The 18,015-nt window shown below is 38.4% G+C and overlaps 2 protein-coding genes and 1 long non-coding RNA gene across 3 annotated transcripts; 2 read left to right on the top strand and 1 right to left on the bottom strand.

Moving 5' to 3' along the window:
• The first annotated feature begins 8,037 nt into the window (after positions 1-8,037).
• On the top strand, positions 8,038-17,512 carry LOC136245652 (uncharacterized). Its single transcript, XM_066037150.1, has 10 exons — positions 8,038-8,092; positions 8,286-8,480; positions 16,347-16,599; positions 16,650-16,716; positions 16,772-16,843; positions 16,894-16,965; positions 17,015-17,086; positions 17,137-17,208; positions 17,258-17,329; positions 17,379-17,512. Exons 4-10 carry the CDS (start codon positions 16,713-16,715, stop codon positions 17,471-17,473), a joined length of 459 nt encoding a protein of 152 aa, XP_065893222.1. The 5' UTR covers positions 8,038-8,092; positions 8,286-8,480; positions 16,347-16,599; positions 16,650-16,712; the 3' UTR covers positions 17,474-17,512.
• On the top strand, positions 11,372-13,447 carry LOC136245530 (uncharacterized). Its single transcript, XM_066037059.1, has 3 exons — positions 11,372-11,661; positions 11,716-12,675; positions 12,723-13,447. The coding sequence occupies exons 2-3, from the start codon at positions 11,980-11,982 to the stop codon at positions 13,011-13,013; spliced, it is 987 nt and encodes a 328-aa protein (XP_065893131.1). The 5' UTR covers positions 11,372-11,661; positions 11,716-11,979; the 3' UTR covers positions 13,014-13,447.
• LOC136245532 (uncharacterized) lies at positions 13,036-14,030 on the bottom strand. The gene is made up of 4 exons (XR_010695915.1): positions 13,920-14,030; positions 13,584-13,812; positions 13,480-13,533; positions 13,036-13,359 (listed from the first exon to the last, which is right to left on the bottom strand). It is a non-coding gene; the product is annotated as an uncharacterized lncRNA (long non-coding RNA).
• Positions 17,513-18,015: the final 503 nt, after the last annotated feature.

Raw genomic sequence — 18,015 nt, 5'->3', positions numbered from 1 at the left:
ACGCCCACAGCCGGCCGAAGGCCAGCTGTGGGCGTGTGCCTGGTTTACTGAACTTGTTTCCCGAAAAACGTGTGTGTGTACCTATGTATGTTTGTCTGTACGTACCCACGTGAGCAAACCATTAGCTCAGTGGTAAAAACAGCTTATCCACAACAAGTTAAGGCTAAACAAAGCCTTTAGTGAACCACCGCACTGGTGAGCTTTGGCTTGAAGGTGGTTTCTTTTCCGAGGTTTAAAACCGGCGCAGCGACTCTCCACAGGCTTCGAGATTGGCTTTCCTAGTGGGCTGTTCAGGTGTTCTACAACTGAAAAACGCCGTAGTAGGCCTCGTAGGCTCCCAGTAGATGCGTATCTCACCGTTCTAAAAGTGGGCGTGACCCGTACTTACGCAAACGAAAATGAAGAGCAGCCCGGAGGCTTTGCTGTGAGAATTTTCCAAGAATAATATGATAGATAGACTATAAAACAGTTGAGAAGATACTTTTGTGCGTAATGTGTCATTTAGAGTGGTTTATTACAATTATGCTTCCTTAGCAACACTTAGAAACATATTTCGGGAAATACTTGTATTTCATGACTTACAAAATACTAAATTACAATGAAGTGCATGCGTAACTGTGTCTTAGTTCTGTCTTTTACAGCATGTAAAATTAACTTTGTATAATAGTATAGCATTGGTGAATGGTGATTAAGTTCAAGTAGAGCAACACAGTGGCGCCTGGTTTTTAGAAGTAGCACATCAACTTGTTCACCTAGTCATAAGGTTTAATTCTTCATTGGATAAATACCTCTCAGCAATGATGATATAATAATCACTTTGGCTCTGCCTCGGTGATCATCACATCATTCTTTTGGGATTGTTTATCTACTGAAGAATGCTATCACTGAATGTCTTACCTATACTAGCAAGCTGGGAGTACTTAAACAACACATGACGCTGAACAGGCTTGCATTACACCTTTGTTGTTATGTTACCAACTGCACCATAATAATGCATAATCACCAAGTATAACAATCCTTGTAAGTCTAGCTAGCTACGGTCTATTGATACTGATATGTTCAGCTTCTACTGATATGTTCAGCTTCGGTCATAATGTTGACAAGCAAACTTACAAGGCAGAGGAGCTTGGAAGTGATTAAGGTGGTGATAAAGTAATGACACCCACTAGAAGCCATAGTAAATACTTATGACATAACATGACTTAATTTAAACAAAATTTTTTAGGAGCTAGTCATAATTACACTAGCAAAGCAAATATTACACTAGCAAAGTGTAAACCTACCACAAGTAACAAGTAAGTTGTTAGCATCAGCTGCCATTACATGGTTCAGGTGGACTGAAACAAATTCAACTCTCCTTGACAAAGCCAATAACAGGTGGCGAAACAAGCTCCACTAATAATTATTTGTCAACAGCAAGGTCTTACATGCAGTGTTACAAACATCCCTTTCTTTGTAAATACGGATTGAATCGCCACGAAACTTCGTAGAAATAGTAAGTAATACTGTCTGAATAATTCTACGTTCCCATATATCTAATATCCATCCATTGTATGGCTTTGTTCGCTTAATGCAAATGGTAGGACAAGGCCTTCCTTTGCTTTGAAATGGCATATACTTCGACTTGTAGCTTGCTTCCACTTATTGATACGTAGAATGATTCCTGTAATAGTATGCTTTCATCGTGTGAAGTATCGGAGCTAAAACTTGAGGTTGTCGCAAGATAACGTACCTTTTGTGGTCCACCTAGTACTGCCGATTTCTTGCTTCGAGACCAGTTCTACACTTTTTACCTGCTACAAATGTTATATGTGCAGCTTGTTCCACGCAAAATTAATCACTAATTTCATTTTGTTTGTCTAAAATTGAGATACAAAACATTTTTCTCAGGTATACGCGTTATTGCTTTAGCACCACCTTAAGCGCCTTTAGAAATTGATGTTCATTTTTTGCTAGTTTTGTATTGCAGCTTTTTAGACTCACATGAGATTTCAAGTCCAAATATGCGTTTAACATTATTATACAGTATCATTGTCTATTAAATATCCTGAAGGTTGGGGTTTCTTGCCCTGTAATATCACCCAAAACAAGTTCATGTTGTGCTACTTCTCAAAACCAGGCACCAGCTCTACCTGGCTTATCACTGCAATGCAACAATATTACATAAGCTGTACTATAAATAAAACTTTGGTTTGTTTTGTAATAATTCACATGCAATTTATTGCAATGGAGTATTTTGTAATTCTTGAATTACTTATAATTCATGAAATACGTTGCTATGTGCTGCTAAGGAAGCACATTGTACACAACCGCTTTAAACGAATATTACACACAGAAGTATCTTCTTAACTGTTTTATAGTCTGTGTATCTTAGTATTCTTTGATAAAGCCTCTGGGCTGTGCTTTATTTTTGCTCGCGTAAGTATGGGTCACGCTCACTTTTACAATGATGAGATATGCACTTCCTGGGAGACTGAACAGCCTACTACTAACAGTGTTTTTCAGTTGCAGAATGCCAGAAAAATCTGCTAGGAAAGCCCTTTACAGTGTCTTTGTAAAGTCAGTACGCCTGGTTTTCAACTCGGAAAAGAAACCACCTTTGAGCCTAAGCTTACTGATTTTAAAAACACGCACAAAAAACAGCCAATGAAACTTGGCAGTATTGGTTAGGGATGGCCAAGCTCAAAAAAGTTTTCAGATTTATCCTAAACCCTTATCTTCTACTCTAACAAGTTGCAATGAAATTTTCTTACAGTATTTTACAAAATTTTGTACTAACTGATTCACCCAGCGCATCTAAACAATGGATAAGGCTACAGGCCTGATTTCTTCACTGTTCTATGTCGCTTTGTCCCTAGATGTGCCTTTTCGCCAATCATAGCAGCTACAATGCCCAGTTCCTTCGCATAGGTGACGATTTGCGGTATGCATGCTATCGCTTCAGTGCAAAACTTACAGTAAGAGACTTCCCTGAGTACTGAGGTGCTTTACAAACTATTCCTTGCTTGAAATGTTAGGTATCGTGTTCGATGTATCGGTAACTGAAAACAGAGCGTAATGGCGCATTTGCCTTACGCTAATTGAAAGCTGATGGTGTGTGTTTAGATGAGTGAATGTTTTGTCTTTTCTGTAGTGGCTGGATTGGTTGTAGAGGTATTTTTCAAGTTTCTTTTTGGAACACTGTATAATGGGCTGAAAACAGTTGGATACGAGGCACACGACTTATTAACCTTCTGCTAATTAATTCTTAGTGCATGTGCTTGTGCAAACGGTGGCCATCTTTTCTTTTAAAGCTGTAGGCACGAGTTCACTAAATTATAATCATGTTTTTAACAAACAATTATTAGCAAAAAATATTAATTTACAGCCATTTAGGTATCATAGTAATAAAAAAGTGAAGAAACAATAGTGGTTGTCTATGCCTGCAGATATATTAATCCCTAATTCAGTCTGTATTTCTGTTGTATAGTTATTAGAGATTAAATGTCCACTATGCTTTAGGTTGTATGCATAGAAAACGTACTAAAACGATTATTTCTTACTATCGTGTCGGCCATTTTGTTTTCCCGCCCATCCCTAATTAGTTTTCGTGGGCACCCCTTCTAATATTGATCAGTACACTCTAAAGAAGCAGTGTACCAAAAATGGCACTTTTATCTACCCCGTAAACATAATTTTGCTAAGCTACCTCACTATAGAGACTAAGTCAGAACACATCAGCCTTGCAGAGACTAAGTCAGATAGATCAATGGCAAAGTGAACCTACAAAGAAGCAAATTTGCTTCAAAGTAGATGTTAACAATGCAATATGCACCTCAAAATAGGTCATGGACATGAAGAAAGAAAGACTTGACACAAAAGGCTATGTAGTTTTTATTCCCAAAAAAGTACTCACAGTTTGTTGTAGGCCTGTGGAAAAAAAAATACCATACCTGTCGCACTGTCCATACAAAAGTCCCTACTACAGTAGTGAAATTAATCCCGTATTTCACTGATAGCAGTGAAAAAGTTATAATTGCAATTTCATTGGCTAGAATTTGTGTAACGGTGTAGCACTAATTAGTGTTGAAGCATGTTTAGTGCAATTTGTTCCTGGCGACAAGTTTCATATGGCTATTATCGAAGAGCAACGAGTATGGTATTAATATGGAATAGCATGGGTAGCAGTGAAATTTGGGATAAATACCACGGATGTTGTGTACTAGTACTAATAATAATAAGATGAACAAAACGGCATATTTCAAGACGTAGAAAAAGTAAAAAGTACTTTTGTAAGTTCCTATTGAATCCATATTTACCCAGTGGACCTACAATTCTTCCAAATTAGCTTCTAAGGCTTCTGTTGTGGTTGGGGGAGGTTTCGAAGATGGTTATTTTTTGAGTATTCTATTAGGATTTTGGCTAAAAACATAGGCGATCTCTATTATGAATCATTACCATGGTTCATGATATAGTGGCGTAGTACAATGTAGGCCATTTCGTGCACTTTGTGACACAATCGTGAAACTTTGCACATCAATAGTACTCCTGATGACATTTATGTATTGATATAGTGCAGTGCCACTACAGATTTGGCCTCAGGCAACTTTTACAGCTATTCCGCATTGAGAATTCATTATTTTTGTCTTTATCTCCCTGAGGCATTATATTATACTGTTAAAACATGGCTGCGAATTGAAGGTGTTGATCTAAGACACAATAATTATGAATTTTATTTGAAATGAATAGCTTATTCCATCACTAAGTTATGATGGCTTTTATTACTCATAAATTTTATTGAATTTCTTTGCCCTTGGGATGTGAATTACCAATGGGCAGTATTGCTGCAGTGACCTCTATGGAATTTCTTTGCTAATATAAATTTTCATAACTTTGGAATGAAATCACCTATTGATTTCAAGTAAAACCATGTGGTTTCTTTTAGCAACACCTTTAATTTTAAACCATGTTTTAACTGTGTAAAGTAATGCCTCAGGGAGATAAAGACAAAACAATGAATTCTCAATGCAGAAATGACTGTAAAAGCCAAAATCTGCGATGGCACTATATCACGAAATAAATGTCACAAGAAGTACAATTTATGTGGAAAATTTAAGAATTTGACAAGTAGTTGTTTTTAGTAATAACGTGACAGGATAGCTACTTGATTGTATTAGTCATATTGGCTATGTGAGCTTTAATCCCTTAATATCAAACAGTACGATAGTACTGTTTAAGTAGGGATCGGGGTGGATTTGGCGCGCGCCTCAAATTTCGATCCCTCAAAAATCATCCTAGAAATATCTCACACAGCAAATAAACCTTTTACTAAAGAGTCTTCAAGTTTCTAACTTTATTTCTAGCGTTATATATCAGGAAACGACTAGAAAAGTGCTGGGATTTTATTTCTAAAAAATCGCTAAAACAAATTTTCGTCTGCCTGCCAGCCTGCCTGACCACATTCGCAAGGCTACAGGCCAAACAAAGCAGCGAAGGATCACCATTCTTTGCCACAATATTTAACTCGCTGCTGGGATGTGCCTTTTCGGGTTCCGACGAGTGTCTGCCTTCTGTGCTTTGCCTTTCCTTTTATCTTCAATTACGGATCGTCTTCTTCTTTTCCAGTCACGGAGGTGTTAATTAATAATTCGTATCGACACTTTCCTTAGAGCAGCCGTATTCGGACGCCACAAAACTAATAACGGATTCCGTACTGTAAGGGCAAGTAGATGCCTGTATAGCAACACTTGCAAAGCGATCAAACAGCCTAGTGAAGTAAGAACACACTACCACGCCTTTATCAATCAGAGCGCGTGCTCATACTTAACGATCAGTGGACTACGCCCATTATTAATGGTCCAGCTGTAACTAATTGTAGAAAACAGGAGATAGAAACCCTGCATGCCTTTCAATTTAGTAATTGAGCAGCTTGCATAAAGCAAGCAGCAAGATCGAGATACTCTAATAGAGCAGTCAGTGCCAAAGATCAATAATAGCTATATACCTATACCAAAAAAAGTTAACAAACTAGTGAAATTAAAAATTGTTAATTTAGAAATGGAAGTAGGGATCAAGCGATAAAAACTACTGAAACAAGTGATTTGAATGATGGCAACTATTACAACATAGCTTTGTGGGGAAATCCCTACTTTGGCATTGAACATATATGGTGACGTGGTGAGATGCCAATGTAAGGATTTCCCCACAAAGCTATGTTGTAATAGTTGCCATCATTCAAATCACTTGTTTCAGTAGTTTTTATCGCTTGATCCCTACTTCCATTTCTAAATTAACAATTTTTAATTTTACTTTGTATTTAGAATTTACTGACCTTTTCAGATGAAGAGTATCATCACTTGTAACTTGTAAGAATCTGTGTATAAGTGCTAGTTGCACTGCATTGTTTGATGTGCCACAAGCCTGACAATAACTAGTATGGCTTTAAAAGCATATATAGTAGAAGTTAACAGTTTATTACTGCTTATTTGCTGTGCTCTTCAGCAAGCAAGTGGCAATCTGGGAGATATAGTTTAGTAGTGTTGCATAAAAATGTCATTAGAGACAAGCTTTGCTGAGGAAGATGACTCTGAAAATCCGTACAAGTTTTGTGACAAAAAGAATTCATTTGGAGTATACAAAGGAAATGGCTCATACCTACCAAGGTCTGATTTTGGACTTGAGCTACTAGATTTCGTTAAGGCTGAGTCCAAGACTGGGTATGCCTGCTCAGTTTTCCGCAAATGTGATGAGGAACAAAGGTACGTAATATAAACATTAATGCAGATTTCAATCTAGTCAAATATTTGTAGAATTTGCTACTTTACAACATTTGCTGTGCACAAAAAGGTCGACTTTATCACTCAAATCAATTCAACTTTTGGAAGTGGTGGCCTTATGTGCTCTTTCAGTGACAAAGAGTTAACTAATTATATTAGCTGGAAGAAAGACGACTTCCACAAGAAGTAACCTAATCGTGGGCCCAAAAAAGGTGTCTTAACTTTAGGCAAGCAAAGTTGTGGCAATATATGGGCGTTTTCAAAGAATGTCACATTAAACAAAGATGGTATCATTACCAGTGATCACAACTATGTTTGGCTTAATAACGCAACATCACTTGGAGGATCTAAGGAGTTATCTCTAGAAGAGATCTCATGTGATATAAAGACATCCCATTCAGATGAATTGCCCCATTCAGATGAATTGTCTTTTTCAGAAGAATCAACATCATGTGAGCCACTTATGCAATATTCTGATGATGAATCCATTCATGATGAGCCACTTTTTGACAAATCACCTACTGCTAAAACTTTTTTGCTGCTGATGAATACTCTAGAAACTTGCTTAGACCATAACTTTTTGAGCTGTGTACTTATGATGGGTGCTGGAGTCATGAGCTTTCACTATCAGGAAATCATAAGGGTGTTTAGGTTTTGTCCCCAGGTTATGGCAACTGGGCCTGTTTCAACAGGAAAGTCTGTCTCAATTCAAGCTGCTTTGTCCCTGTTTGGTGCAGATAATGCAAAAAATCTTTACATGAAATGCAGCAAGGCATTCTGCTTGCAGCGGGCAGCAATTTCAAGCTTGCCATTTGGAATTGACGATCCAAGTTTTCCTGCTGAGCTACATGAAGTTGTTGTTTCATTTTACAATGGAACAATATCCGCCAATGTAATGTGTGGAAGTATGCTCCCATTAGTGTGCCCCATATACAGCAGCAATTTTACTTTTGGAAGTAATGAAAGGTATGATATTGTGCATGTGTGTGTGTGTGTGTGTGTGTGTGTACATATAGGAATCATAATGTTTCATGGAGAGAGACCTTAATTTTTGCATACGTTATTATTCTACATGCAGAATTTCATCAAGGACTCTACTAATTCCATTCAACAAACCTAAAGTGGGCCCAAGAACTGAAGATCAATTTGCAGCATTTGAACAGTTAGAAGCTGCTTCAATCATGACAGGAACTGTCATTAAAATTGAGAGTGATTTTGTCAATGCTGGCCGTATTGAGACATTAGAAACATTCAACCCTATACTGTTTGATGCAGTTGGAATATCAAATCCACAAGTAGTAACGGGATGTTCAATTCTACTATACTTCACAAACAAGGTATATACATGTATTTGTAATTATGTGTATATTATAATGCACTCTTTGCATTTTAAAAATACAATTGTATCTAGATTGTGTGGTTAAGGCACTACATTGTTTAGATTACTGATAGCAGGCTTCGGGGGGGTTTATGTTAAGATAGTCGATCATTCTGGTCATTAAGTATGACATCACAACTTTCGTTGTTTAGATGCTGGAAGGTGGACTAAATAAAACTCGTGCACAAAGAATGAAACAGTTGGTTGAAGAATATGTTATCAGTACTGTTTTGCCAGCTCTTATCTCAGAAGAAAATGTCAGCTTAGGAAGCTTAAATGAGGACAACGTATTCGATGTTTTTGGTCGCAGTCTTCCTGATGGGTGTGCAGAGTTGGAGCTAGACATGGTATGCACAAGATGACATGTAAATGTGCACAATACACATAAACAAATTTGTATGTCCATATATTGTAGTATGGTAGTGACTGTATCAAGACACACGGTAGTGTGTCGTGCGGCCCAAGAAGCCGGCGCGCCACACCGTGAGTATATTGACAGGAAGAACGAAAACGTCATTTTCACACCTTTGTATCTCGGTGATCACTAATCTGATTGGAACCAAATTTGCTACACAGTTGCCCGCCAGCCAAGGGAGTCTACATTCCAAATTTGAAGGAAATCGCTCCAGCCATTTCCGAGATACGAACTGCCAAAGTTTCGTTTTTTTTTCTTCGTTATTTTTTTCTTCGTCTTTTCGCACACTTGCAAAAATTGCTATAACAAGCAAACGCGTACTCCGATCGCCTTGAAATTTGGCACACAGAAAGGGAGTCCAAAGGCGAATCCTAGCATCAAATTTGGTACAAATCCGATGAATGGTTCAGGAATTATGACCGATTATTCACGTAAAACAAGATCGATTTGTTGTCACGCCTACAGGGTAAACCGCTTCATGGAATAAGTTGAAAATTGCTATGTAGATGGAGTAACCATCGTAGGAGTGCCTTTTGGTAGTTTGAAAGGAATCGAGATAAAGACCACGGAGATATGACACAAAACCCAACCTGTGTCACAATTACGCGATCGATTTTTATGAATAAAAAAGTATTAGTTTTCACGCCTACTAGGCAAACCGCTTAGAGCAATGAGCTCAAAATCGGTGTATAGCTGGAATAATCTTCATAGAAAGTCCTTGCAGTAGTACAGAAGAATCGGAGTACAAACCACTGAGTTATGGTTCGAAAGCCAAATCTGTGTAGCAAATGCGAGATCGAGATACTCTAATAGAACAGCCACCCTAATAGAGCATTCGGCTAATTTATTTACTCCATTATAGAATTTTATTACATCACAAGTTATTCTGTAGGGAGTTCAGCTGCAAACAGTTAATCTTATAGACAGTTCAGCAAGAAGACAGTCACCATGTGGAGAGTTAAGCAAATATATCACTATAGAGATTCAGAACATTACAAGTCACACTGAAGAAAGTTCAGCTATAAACAAGTCATGCACTGTGTAGAGAATTCAGCTACAATTAAGTCACTCTCTAGAGAATTCAGTTACACAGAATTCAGCTACACACAAGTCACTGTGGAGAGAGTTCAGCTACAAACAAATTATCCTTTAGAGTGATCACTACAAACAAAACACTTTGCAGGGTGTTCAGCTGCAACAAATCAACCTTTAGAGCGATCAGCAATGAACAAATCAACACAAATCTACCTGTAGAGAGATCAGCTAGAAACAAATCACCCTGAAGAGAGTTCAGCTACAAAAAATCACCCTGTAGAGACATCAACTAGAAACTAGACACAATGTAAGGAGTTCACCTACAAGCAATCACCCTGTAGAGAGTTCAGCTAAAACAAATCAACCTGCAGAGAGATCAGCTACAAACAAATCACCTTATAGAGAGTTCAGCTACAAACAGATTACCTGTAGAGAGATCGGCTACAAACAAATCAACCTGCAGAGAGATCAGCTACACACAAATCAACTTGTAGAGAGATCAGCTACAAACAAATCACCCTGTAGAGAGATCAGCTAGAAACTACACACAATGTAAGGAGTTCAGTACAAGCAAATCACCCTGTAGAGAGATCAGCTACAAACTAGACACAAAGTAAGGAGTTCAGCTACAAGTAAATTACCCTGTAGAGAGTTCATCTACAAACAAATCAACCTGTAGAGCAATCAGCTAGAAACAAATCACCCTGAAGAGAGGTCAGCTACAAAAAAACAAATCACCCTGAAGAGAGGTCAGCTCCGTACAAAAAAATCACCCTGTAGAGAGATCAGCTACAAACACATTGCCCTATAGAGAGATTAGCTACAAGCAAAACACCCTGTAGAAAGTTCAGCAACAAAGAAACCACCATGTAGAGAGTTCAGCTACAAACAAATTACCCTGTAGAGAGATCAGCTACAAACAAATCAGCCTGTAGAGAGTTCAGCTAAAACAAATCAACCTGCAGAGAGATCAACTACAAACAAATCACCTTATAGAGAGTTCAGCTACAAACAAATTACCCTATAGAGAGATCGGCTACAAACAAATCAACCTGCAGAGAGATCAGCTACACACAAATCAACTTGTAGAGAGATCAACTACAAACGAATCACCCTGTAGAGAGATCAGCTAGAAACTACACACAATGTAAGGAGTTCAGCTACAAATAAATCACCTTATAGAGAGTTTAGCTACAAACAAATCACTCTGTAGAGAGATCAGCTAGAAACTGGACACAATGTAAGGAGTTCAGCTACAAGCAAATCGCCCTTTAGTGAGTTCAGCTACAAACAAATCAACCTGCAGTGAGATCACCTACAAAAAAGCACCTTGTACAGAGTTCAGCTACAAACAAATTACCTTGTAGAGAGATCGGCTACAAACAAATCAACCAGTAGAAAGATCAGCTACACACAAATCAACTTGTAGAGAGATCAGCTACAAACAAATCACCCTGTAGAGAGATCAGCTAGAAACTAGTCACAATGTAAGGAGTTCAGTTATTAAAATGACCATGGCCTTTTTGGGGGCCGCACCTTTTTTTACAGTTTGGCTGTTTTTTGATTAGATATTATCACATCAAAGATCCTGGTGTTTTGGGCTTCACAAGAAAAATCTTTGCCTAAAACCGACTCCTATCTTTACAATACTTTCAATTGGAAGGTAAAATTAAGGCCATAAACACTTTTTTAATTTGCTACAAAATTTTACAAGCATGGTTGATGCCTCAGACAAGCGCAACTCTATAATGCTCAAGCAAGAGTAAATAATGGAGAGATTTACTCTTGATAGTATCAAGAGTCCATAATAAGAGAGAGAGTGTCTAACTCTAGTATGCTGTATCAAAAATGAGCCCGACTAGTGCGGTACCCCAGTTGGCTTCTAGTAAAGAGTCGATTGTTGGTGTAAATAACCAGTTGCGCAGGGCCTTGTTGATCATGAACTGTGTACACGTGCGCTAGACAGAGTAACTGGTGGCGTTAATTGGAGAAATGGCGTGTAGGTCAGATGGCGATTTGCCAAGAAGAAGCAGACGAAAACTCGTAGAAAAAGATCAGAGACTTGACAGTGATTCGACGTGAGTTAGTGTCGCTGTGTACAAGCTTTTCATTCATGTAATTTCTTTGAATAGGTCCGCGTGCAACGCGAGCGAACCAGAGAAGGGTAGGCCTCAGCCACCACCAATCTCGAGGAAAGGACAAAGAAAAGTTTAAAAAGCGAGTACCAAATAATCGCAGAATTTGGACCAGTTACCACCCGTACCAAAGTTAAGGAAGTCTAAAGTATTAAACAAGAAAGAGACAAACTAACAGCATCTTTGGATTTGATAGATGTCTCAGTACTTAAAAGAGAAGTTAATATAAAGTTATACGAGCAAGTTTTCCCAGATACGTTGATGAGTCTAGTTTGCAAGCTTCATGAGGCTGAACAACCACTACCTGATATAATTGCAAGTCATCAGTTGTGCTTCTCAGGTCTTTACAAACAGTGTAAAAAATCTCCAGATTCTTTTGTAAATTTTCAGTTCCAGTGGTACCAGTACTGTAGTGCGTTTCTTCTTAGCAGCCAGTATGCTTTATCAGAGATCAATTTAACTGATCCCGATGCCTACCAGATAAGTGAAGCTAGAACACTCTGGCTTGGATTCTGTGAGGAGAATGGTTCTCCAGTTCCCGAGAGCAACCCTATCATGATGACAATATCATCAGCCATATACCATTGTTTACTGGATCATGTATCCACTTTTCAAAGTGGCAGTCTTGAAAATACCAATCCTACCGTCCAGGAAGGTGATGATGTATACTATCGGTTTGGTGGCGCTGCCATATCAGACATGCTTCATCTCCGCTATAAACAAATTAAAGCTTGTCGAGATGACCAGAGAGATATTCTTTCTCAAGAAATATCACTACTGCACTGTATCAACTCCAAGGACAAAACTAACATACCTCAGTACCTAAGTTATCGTGACCGAGGGTATATGTATTTTCCAGATGCTGCATTCCTGCCATTTATAAGAGAACTTGATACGTTAGTGACAGAAATTGTTAATCTTGATGGACTAAAGCAGGAGGGAGAAAATTTGATCAAGGTTATCTTGTACTTGAATAGCACTTGACAATGCATGTACCCATACAGGTTGCACATGACAAAGTTAAAAGTCAGGAGAAGCTTGTACATGTGTTCAGAGAAGCATTAGCTACTAGATCACTGAATGTGGAAGCCACCTACAGTGATGAAGCAATACAAAATGTGTATTCTACCTTTACAAGAAAGATTTGTAATACGAGAATACAGGAATTCTTGTCAGCTACAAAGCAGCATTTTGCAACGAAGAAAGGCCTGGCCTCCACAGTTGATGTCAATTTAAGAACTACTCTCCTTGCTTATCATGCCAAACTAGAATCCAATTTAGGCCTTAACGATTAAAAATTGATTTAATTGTGTTGTTATTGTTGACATGTTGTAAATTATGTTAGCTTATTGCATGTTTTCTTCTGTAAAGGAGTTTCTACAAAACTTAAGTTTTCATCCCTGTAGTTTTTGCCACTATGATGAGATGTGGCACACTGCTTCACAAGGTGGGCAGTACGGGCTGTTGTGAAGTTGACAGAGTCCAATTTTCCTGCAGCACTGAACTTGTACTGACTGAACAGGCTTTCGACTGCTGATCCTGACAGTCGCAGAGGAGACACAAAATATGATGGGTATGTCTGCAAAAACCACTTGCAAAAGGCTTGAATTCCATACACATCAACTCAGAGTAGATCCCAGGCTATTGAACAAATATAGAATGTAACAGCACATTTACATAGCAACACAGTATGTATGATTCACAGTTTAGAGAATAAGTAATCACTAAACAGTACACACTATGTTCAACCAGTACACTCACTTTGCCACGCGAGGAAATACCTTTGAGTTGATGATGTGTGAGGATACTTTGGATCTATTGAAAAAACAACTAAATGCATTGTTCATGTAAATGCATGTACATACCTTTCTTTATTAATGAGCTCAGCCATTCAGTGAAATATTTGTACCCTTTGGTGATGTTTGTCAGTATCTCACACTCCAAACTCCTTATTCGGTCATGGGACAAGAAGCCACATTCTAAAATTAAATGGCAAGCTTCTAAATAAGCCAACGTCTCAGCTACAGCTGCTGAATCATCTGGTGGAGGAACTTGGTTCACCTACCAGTGGAGCTCACCAAGAACTTGCTCTTGCTACATATGAAAAATAAATGGAGCATTAAATTTATCAAATCATGAAACTCTAGCAACTGTGTAATTGGGTACATAATTCTTTACGAGCTACCAACTATATTGTTTACCTGCATGATTTTTGCTGGAAGAACATTAAGTTTTGTCCATGAATCACGCAGGCAGTGTGCTTCCCTTAAACGTGGCACCATACTTGCCTGGTTGTTTCTGGCTCTAACTAGCTTGCGTTTGTATAAATCTGTAATGGCATTCCATCCAAATTCAACACCTTCGTCATGTCTGAAGTGCTTTGTCTCATTCTGTTTCGAAGAAAACGAAGAAAACAAAACATGTTTTTCAAAGAAAACATGTTTTTCAACTATAAAATGTAAAAGTTACCTCAAAATATGTACATAGGAGGTACATTGTCATACCTGATGGGAAGGACAAATCAACCAAAAAAGTTTGTTCGGCGGGTTAAATGGGTTGATCATCCATGGCTCTACCAATAACCTATGAGAGCCTTACTGTTCCGCTCTTGATCCTGGGAAAACTCTTTTCTCTGACGATCTTTATCGCTAAACCAAACATTCTTCATTAGACTGCCAACACCATGTTGTTCTCCTTCTTGGAACAGCTTTTCTAATTCTTCAGTCGGTACTGCTTCTACTACTGTACACATCTCATCATTTTGTTCACTGTCCAAAGTAACTTCATTCTCCTCCAGCCTAGCTAGCTTCCGAATACTACTCCACCTTTGATATTGGGCATTACGTTTACGTGCCTGTTGGCTACCAGGAGACATATATTGCAGTCGTGCCCTTGATGAGGGAATTTGTCTTCTTATCCTTTTGGCTGGGCTTTCAGCAAGTGTCCTCTTCTTTTGCAAATTCAAGTAATATATCAAACGTTTGCAAGCTGGACACTTCACTTCATTTACTGCTTTCTCTGCTGCACATAAATTCGATGCAGGCAAAAACCAAAGTTTACAGTTGATGGAATCCACCCTTGAAAAAGGAAACTGAGTTAGACGTACGCTTTTAATATGAAACCGAATAGCTTTGTGGAACTCATTTTCGTAATAATCGGGATCCACTCCAGGACAAAACTTGTACGTGGACTTGCAACCAAAAATATGACACAGCTCTACCTCATCATCAAATGACTTTATCTCCCCTTCTCTCCACAGCCTCATCAAAACGTGTACTGAATAATGTTTGTATTGAATGGTGATGGTAACACGAGAGGTTATTCCAAATGGGGAATGACTAAACAGGCTTTTCTGAGTTATTGTTAAAACAGGGTTGTTGCTGTCTGATGCAAGGTATCCAGTCACAAAAGCAAGTTCAGGAAACTGATTACTAACAGCATCAACAATACCTTTCAAAAACATTTCTTTCTCAACCGGGGTGGCTACATCAGACGGAGCCATGGGTAGTTCTTTCTCGGATCTACCTGGGACGACATCAAACTCAGACTCGAAAAACGATTCGTTCATATTAGCAACTGGTGAGGGTTCTAACATCGACTCATTTGCTGGTTCCACATCCTGAACCTCAGCAACCGTGTCCATTTCCATCAATTCGTCTTCATCAAGACTCTCTTGTTCAAACAATTCATCGAATAGCCAATAAGACTCCTGCGTGGTAGACACGCGAATATTCCTAGAAGGCGTAGCATTTACCGTAACACTCGGAGTGGCATGGGTTGGCGTGGCATCCATTACCGATCACGCGTCTATCACTACAAACCCAGATTCGAAACAGTTTGATGATTACTACTCTACGCGTGAAACAATGCGGCTGGCTGGCGAATCCATTGAAGCATCCAGGAAAGGTGGCAATTACTGAAGTTAACACTATGGTAGTTTACGAATGATATACTGAGATACTAGTCGGGCTCATTTTTGATACAGCATACTAGAGTTAGACACTCTCTCTCTTATTATGGACTCTTGATAGTATGCATGGGCTTGATTTTTTGACTAATAGACTAGTGTGCTTAGAGGTAGTAAGAGTTGTACAATCACGATAGGTGCTCTTAAATATCTGAATAGTGAATACTATCCTAACAGTTCTCCAAGGAGATATGATCTGGATATGATACATCATGCAACAATTGATTACACAGCGTAGTAGTGCTGAGTTATACTAAAAGATTCTAGTAAAATGCTTTAGAAGGCTGAAGTGCAACCCTTATAAATGTGGCTTCATATCAATCACAAACTACAAGCACAGATGCATTAATACTATTGTGATAGAGGCTGAGCCAAATACTGTGATATCAATAATGACTATCATACTATAATTGCTTTTAATCCGCATAAAATTGTGCATACACAGAACATACTATTCTTTGCGCTAATGGCACAAGGTGTCAATTGGTGATAGCAAGTGATGTGTTCCCATAATAATGGGTTGGACTTTTTTGTGAATAGATGTTTTCAAAAAATTAAAGAAGAAAGTAGCTAGTTTTGAGGAAAATATGAAAAATAGAAATCTTATATTTGATTTCATGCTGTGATACAGTATGAATTATTTCTCCACATTTTGGTGTAGCCAATTTGTTAAAATTCTAATGGAGAGGAAGCGTCATTACAGGCCAGCGATTGTGGTACGAATGGAAGACATTCCCTGTAGTTTACCCATAACAAAGAAGAAGTTGACTGCCACCATGAGAGACATCAAGAAGAAAAACAACAACGATACTGGGGAGACCAATTATTGTGCTTTAATTTAGACATCACCTTATGCTTTGCTTTCATAGAATTTAAGCCAGAATTACAAGATTATCCTCTCTTGGAAGGGCCAGGTAACTATTCCTTTCCTGAAGGTGTTGATAGTATTGATCTTCACTGATAGGAACTGGCAGTGGTCGTACTCAGCTTAACAATGGTACTCAGGATAACAGTGATCCCTCATTGAATGGGTCAGGTAACTATTTCTTTTCTGAAGGTGTTGATAGTATTGATTTTCACTGATAGGAACTGGCAGTGGTCGTACTCAGCTTAACAATGGTACTCAGGATAACAGTGATCCTCCATTGAATGGGCCAGGTAACTATTTCTTTTCTAAAAGTGTTGATAGCATTGATTTTCACTGATAGGAACTGGCATTGGTCGTACTCAGCTTAACAATGGTACTCAGGAAAACAGTGATCCCTCATTGAATGGGCCAGGTAACTATTCCTTTTCTAAAGTGTTGATAGCATTGATCTTCACTGATAGAAACTGGCAGTGGTCGTACTCAGCTTAACAATGGTACTCAGGATAACATTGATCTCCCATTGAATGGGCCGGGTAACTATTCCTTTTCTAAAAGTGTTGATAGCATTGATCTTCACTGATAGGAACTGGCAGTGGTCGTACTCAGCTTAACAATGGTACTCAGGATAACAGTGATCCCTCATTGAATGGGCCAGGTAACTATTCCTTTTCTAAAGTGTTGATAGCATTGATCTTCACTGATAGGAACTGGCAGTGGTCGTACTCAGCTTAACAATGGTACTCAGGATAATAGTGATCCCCCATTGAATGAGCCAGGTAACTATTGCTTTTCTAAAGTGTTGATATCATTGATCTTCACTGACAGGAACTGGCAGAGGTCGTACTTCCAGGAAACGAAAAATGAATGAAGGTGAACGACTAGAAAAATGCCACGAACCAGAGCCTATTCAGGACATATAGGGAACTGGTCAAAAAGTTTAAACTCTAAAAAACCCCTACATTGATTATTAATGTACATCTATTATTATTTTACTGTATGATGTAGTCATTTTTAGGGTTGCAATGAATATCAAAATTATTAGTTGGATATTTGAACGTTTTAACAAATGAATACTGAACAGTTTGGTATAGTACAACTGTTGAAGGGTGATACTCAGAAAAAAAATGGTACCAAGATAAATTTGGTATCATTAGATGCAGAATTTGTTGGAGAACAACATATGGACGTTTGAAGTTTTATGCTGATATGTGACCGGATTTGCGAAAAGGGGTCTTCCATACACATCCAATTTACCAACTTCGACGGTTGATTGGAAAAAGCCATTGACTTGTAATTTGGTCAGTGTTGAGCACCAACATAGCTTAAAGGATGGGTAAAAATTCAGGTTTATATACTACTTGAACACAAGTTATAGTCTGTCAAGTTTGTGAAATTGGATGTGTGCGGAAGACCCCTTTTTGCAAATCTGGATTATCGTGCAACAACTTCCAAAGCGCCTTTA

This window comes from Dysidea avara, chromosome 15 (assembly GCF_963678975.1).
Source record: "Dysidea avara chromosome 15, odDysAvar1.4, whole genome shotgun sequence".
Taxonomy (NCBI): domain Eukaryota; kingdom Metazoa; phylum Porifera; class Demospongiae; order Dictyoceratida; family Dysideidae; genus Dysidea; species Dysidea avara.
The sequence above is the reverse complement of the archived record's forward strand: the minus strand, read 5'-3'. Positions and strand labels throughout refer to the sequence as shown.